The following is a 6,000-nucleotide window of genomic DNA, read 5'->3' as shown; positions in this document are numbered from 1 at the left end:
AAAAACCCAGAAGTAAGTGTTCTGGTTTTTGAATGTTTTTTGGAAGCCAAACATCTGATGTGGCTTTCCGCTATGGTTTCCAGGGTGCCTATGCCAATCAGAAGCTGGGCCTTGGTTTTCAAACATTTCGGAAGTCGAACGGACTTCCGGAATGGATTACATTTGAGAACCAAGGTACCACTGTATATTAATCTCTAGCTTAACAGAATGCACATCAGCTTATCCTATTCCCTTGCAGAGAAGTCACAGTGTGCTATGAAAATACCTGGCACCAAAATGATTCTCATCAAAATGCAAGCAGAAACTATGCCTTCTGAACGAGAATTGTGTTGGGCTCTGCATTAGCTCCCCTGCCAGGGTGATCATGACACAATCATCGTGTTGCTGCACTGTCTGGCTTGTTTCCCGGGTAGTTGTGAAAGCACTTTGTAACCAGACAGAAGATCAAGAAAACAGTGCCATTCAAGGAACATTCCCCTGGGCTATGTGATACTGTAAATGTACGGAAGCATCGATATCAGGTGTCACTTGTCAGCAGGGTCCTGGATTTGCAGCACACTATGATGCTGTAATACCTGACTGAATATTAAGATTAAGAAAACCAGTGTGCTGTAGCAGTTAAAGTGTCAGATTAGGACCAGAAAGACCTGGGTTCAAATCTTCATTTAGCCATGAACGTTTCTGGGTGACTGAGCTAGCTGAAACTAGCATATACCACATTGTTATGAGGATAAACTAGATGGGGAGTCAAGCCGCTGATCAGCTGCTAGGCCATGTTCAAGGTCTTGAATCCTAAAGCCCTGAACCACTGAAGCCCAGGTCACCTGAAAAATGGCCTGTCCTTGTATAGATATGCAAGATCACTTAGATTATCTGGGGAAATTCCACTTGTGGTACAACACCCTACAGAATACAATAGGTTAGTAATTCCAAAATGGGCATTTTTCTGCTATAGTTCCTGTACTATGGAATGCCTTTCAACTTTGTCATACATGAAACAGCAACCACCAGTTGCTTCAGATGTCTTTATAAAGGCTTATCTTTCTGCCATACTTTCCCTGACCCATAATACCAGACCCTGTTTTATGTATTTGAATTCTCTGTATTCTGGTTTTTATATGCTTTTATACTACTGCTTTGTTGGTTTTATGAGGCATTTTTGTATAATGTTATTGTTTGTTTTTATACTGCATACCACTTAGAGATATTTAAAATATTAGGCAATTTATAAATGCTTTTAAACAAAACAAAACAAATATAGAGTCAAAGTATCATAGAATTGTAGAGTTGGAAGGGACCTTGAGGGTCACCCAGTCCAACCCCCTGCAATTCCCAATGTGGGGCTCCAACCCACAAGCCTGAGATTGAGCGCATCATGCTCTACCGACTAAGACTGCAGGCACCATGTTGACAGCCCCTGACCTACATCGGCCCTGCAAGATAGGCAAGTACTATCATTAACATAACACAGAGGGCAAGGAGGAAGCTGAGTCTGAGAAGATGTGCTTGAGCAGACCCAAAGTTACATCATGATCTCATGGCAGAGGAGAGGTTAGTACTGGGGATCTTGCAATTTATAGCTCCTGTTTCTTATCCCACTGGTGTATGCAACCAATTTCTTTCCTCCCACTTTTATCCCTGGACAAATTAGTTTCATCAGTTTGGGAAACACTTCCCCCAAACCTGCAAAACCTGTTTAGCCAGAGGCCAAAGTGGACCAAGCACACAGCTTCATTTGCGCTGCTTTTTGCTTGCTGACGCTATGTTTCCTTTGCCTTCAGCTCTCAGAAACAAACAGACACAACCATATATCTCAAAGCTGAACATAGGGGACCGGGGGGTGGGGGGAGTTCTCTGTGCAGCGAGTCAGAAAAGCTGCCACAGCAAAGAGAGAAAATGAAAGTCCTATTGTTAAATTCTCCCCTGCGCAATTTTGGCAGTGTAACCATTTCCCACCCTCCTCCCTTGAAAATTCACTGTTGTTTTTACCTTATATTACGTTATACATTGCTGGCATGAGATGCATTTGGCTCTCGATTTGAAAGTAAGATGTCTTTGTCTCAACTTGTTGCTTGCTGGAGGTGGAAAGGTCCTAGTAAGCTGATGGATAAAGGCAAAAAAAAAAAAAAAAGTTAGTGCTTATCTGCAAACTGGTGCCCCTCCCCTCTTCCTCGTGTGAGCTGGAGAGGCCAAACTGAATGACACATGTGCTGTTTCCTTTTCCAGTGGTAAATGGTCAAGAACCAGACAAGAAGCTCCGGAACAAGAGCTGCTTTCTCTCCTGGTTTCTCCCAGTCCTGCCAGCTGTTGCAGCTTCATCTGCCTTTGGACTGCGGATAGGGAAGCCCGACTGACTGTCAGTAGGGAAAAAAATAATTTAAAAAAAGATAGGCGGAGAGAGAGAGGGGCAGTTTTGAATGCGTAAAGGATGGCTTCTCAAAACAGTACAACATCTGCTCCGCGTGAGTACTCAATATTTCTCCCCCCCCCCCGTACTATAATGACAAACTGTACAACTCCTAGCTTACGTTTATAGCAAAGTTTATATTATATTTAGATGGATACATCTGTATCTACAGAATCCAAAGAGATTGCCTTTCTAAAGTGTGTCCTTGAAACTTTACTCCCTTCCTTCCTGCATTTGTGAGTGTGGATGTGGGAAATCGGCAGAGAGAGAGAATGTGGAGAAGTCGAGGCAGGAATCCAAACATAACAGTCCTTGGAGAAGATAAAATCCAGATTTAAACTTCTGAACCGTTACTGTTCACTTACCAAGAAAGTGTTGTTTCAAGTAGGAATTAATCATATTTCATTTTTTTAAAAATAAAGAAGTTTTTAGCTGTTTAATATCCTTCCCCCACTCCCCTCTTTCTCTTTCCTGGGACATTACTGCCTCACTGAATATACAGAAATGGAACTGTCTATGTAACATGAGAGCCAAGCCCCAAACTGTCAGACTATATTTAGCCACAATGCATTTTTCTTTTCACTAACTGTAGCAAAACAGGCGTGAGGCAACTGAACGTTAGAAAAATGAAGGGGAGAGGAAAGTATTTCCTGTTTCTCAAATTCCTTACACTTTGGTGAAAAGTTATAGCAGGAAGAAAGTTAGTCCAGGGAGATTTGGGTGGGCGGTTAGGGAGACAGAAGCACACCAGTTTCTGCTACGGAGTTTTGTCAGTCCTGAGTGAGCTTTTGAGAGCAAAAAAGTACTAGCTGTAGACTTCCAACAGAGACTCTGAAGCAGATTCTAAGCTGGAGATCATATTTACCAGTATGGGAATGATTCCGTTGAAACCAGTTTAATAATATTACTGCCATTAAGAATTGAATTATGAATGTCTGTAATAATTAAAACATAATCATCATTTAATGTATTACTGCTGCTGCTGCTGCACAGTCAGTTCATATGTAACTGCATGTAAAGTTTCACAAACAAGACTCTGCCCCGAGGAACTTACAGTCTATCACCAACAGAGAGGAATACACAGAAAGGAGAGAGAGACCAAGGTAGTAAGGGGTGGAGATCATCTGTTCTTCCTACTATGTAACTGGTGCAAACTGCATGGGTCCTCCCTGGCAGGATGTGTGTCAAAGTACTGACATATCTATTCATAGATATTCGGTATGCCCATATCTAGCTTATGTGAAACCTTAGAACATGTTTTCCGGTTCACGGGCAGGACGAAAGGAGGAGGAAAAGAGGTATTTGTGCTTCTTTCTTTCCTTCTCCGCTTTTCTTTTCATTAAGCATCAAGCACACAGTGTTGCATGAAAACTTAAGGCATCTATACTGTGCTATGGTGGTTTGGTAGAGAAGATATTTCAGAAAAATATATAAAGTTCTGTCTAAATCTGCCTATGCAACTCTGATGTGTTTTGCAAATGCAACACCCATTTTAACACACACACACACACACTCCTTCCTCCCCCCCCCCCCTTTGACTATTTCACTTTTGCAGACCCATTTGTTAACTGTTGTGAAACTGTGGTATAACACTTGAATGTCACAGTGACTGTCTTTGTGCTCATTAGCTGTGTCTTCAGGGAAAATGTTGTCAGACTTATATACTGTAGATTGGAGACTGATATAACTGCAGGGAAGGAACATAAATGCATAGAATTTTGGGGTTAGAAGGAACCCTGAGGGTCATCTAGTCCAACTCCCTGCAATGCAACTAAAGCATCGACGGCAGGTGGCGACCCAACCTCTGCTTAGAAACCTCCAAAGGAGAGTCCACCACCTTCTGATGGAGTCCATTTTCCTGTTGAACACTTCTTGGTGTTCAACAGGATGGGGCAGTCTTGGATTGCCACAAGTCAGATCAGACCCAGTCCTAGTGATCTGGAATTGTCGGGGGGGGGGTAGAATCTAATGGTGAGGAGGGGGAGAAAGAGACTATGCAAGGCCCCCAAATCAGTTTGGGGCCTAGATCTGGACTGGGTCAGCCTTGAATCATCCCAAGTCAGGGTGATTCCAAAGTGCCAGACTGGGCCCAAATTGAATCCTGGAGGTGGGTCAGTATGCACAGACATTCTCAATGTTTGCAGCTCTGAGCCCTTCACCAGCTTAGATAATCTGTCTAGGGGCAACAGGTTCTTTCTCGTGCCAAAGGATGGTGACTTTATAAATAAATAAACAAAACCCCTGTGCTTTAAACCATTTAGTTCATCATAACTTGTAGTACCACAAAAGTCATCAAACCCCTTTGTACTGAGGGAGGATAATTAATAACTAAACATTCCTAATTGACTAGGCTGTAAAATAGAAGGTTGTCAGGTATGCTCAGTTTGATTCAGACTGCAGCGTGTCAAAAACTGAGCATAATCAAATACAGGTCATTCCTTGCCTCTGTCTGCACCTTCTCTTTTAAAGCCCTCACCATGTCATGCTACCCCTGGAAAACTTGCATGTGAAGGAGAAGATATGACTAAAATGAAACTTGTGGAGAGAAGCAGGGACAGCAATGGGAAGGGCGGAGCTAGCATGCTTGTCTCAGTGATGTAGCATGGGTTGATGGTGCCCAGGGCAGGGCAAGTGTTGTGCCCCCTGGTAGATTGGACAGCTAGGGGAGGAGGCATGGGGTGTTGTGGAGCCTGCACAGAGGGAAAGGAGAGCTGGCCCAAAGGTGTCTGCCAACCAAGGGGCAGGGCACACAGAGACGTCACTTCACTGGCCACACAGAGAAGGGGGCACTGTCCCAGCCCCGAAGGCCTGGGCTGGACATGGATTGCCTCCCTGCAGCTCTGGAAGGCAGTAGGAACTCAGCCATGTTGAGGGAGCCTGTCGTGGGGGTGTCTGGTTGTGCACCTCTCAGAAGTTTGTGCCCAGGGCCCCCGTCCCTCTCAGTAGTCACTATGCTACTAGCTTCTTTGCATTCACTCCCCTCCCCCCCCCCACACATGCAATATTATTTTAACCCAGACACCAAATGTCTGAATGGGCTATGTCCCAGCATTCCCCAGCCTGGTGCCTTCCAGATGCTTTGGGCAGCAACTCCCATCAGCTCCATTGTATACAGTTTTATTGTGTACTAAGACACCACTATAATTTCCATCATGAAATCCATATCTAACGGAGACTGTATTTTTGAAGCATCAGCTACCTGTTTGGTGGATGAAGGCATGTGGACAACCAGAAAAGCCAGTGTGCCTTGAATAATCTCTAAAACGAGTTAGCCTCTTGAATAAATTTATTCTCCAACAAATGTTTTGGGGATGTCTCTAAATGAAACTGAAAAACTCTGCTGAAAAACTCCTTTCAATTTTTTGCACAACATTACTGGCACCACTGCCCTTCACTCTCCTTACTTTAACAATATACAGAAAAGATCATTCCAAGGAAGACTTTTTTTTTAAGTTCCAAGAAGTCCAAATATGTTGTTGAGCTTATCAATAACTTGCACATGGGAGTCTCAGTGTGGAATGTCTTGAGACTGATAAATTATGATATCCCAGCAGGGTTCTGATGGGGAAGCCTCACATTTAATGCATACACGT

The 6,000-nt window shown here is 43.5% G+C and overlaps 1 protein-coding gene across 2 annotated transcripts in view; it reads left to right on the top strand.

Annotated features, from left to right (window-relative positions):
- Positions 1 to 2,228: 2,228 nt before the first annotated feature.
- Positions 2,229 to 6,000, top strand: part of GYPC (glycophorin C (Gerbich blood group)) — a 28,966-nt gene continuing 25,194 nt past the window's right edge. Inside the window, exon 1 of one of the 2 annotated variants that reach the window (XM_079969721.1) lies at positions 2,229 to 2,462. In XM_079969721.1, coding sequence (XP_079825847.1) covers positions 2,429 to 2,462 — 34 coding nt within the window. In that variant the 5' untranslated portion in view covers positions 2,229 to 2,428. The remainder of the gene's footprint in view (positions 2,463 to 6,000) is intronic. The other variant, XM_079969720.1, reaches the window with a different exon arrangement.

This window comes from Podarcis cretensis (genome assembly GCF_951804945.1).
Source record: "Podarcis cretensis genome assembly, chromosome: 1".
NCBI classification, from domain to species: Eukaryota; Metazoa; Chordata; class Lepidosauria; order Squamata; family Lacertidae; genus Podarcis; species Podarcis cretensis.
The sequence above is the reverse complement of the archived record's forward strand: the minus strand, read 5'-3'. Positions and strand labels throughout refer to the sequence as shown.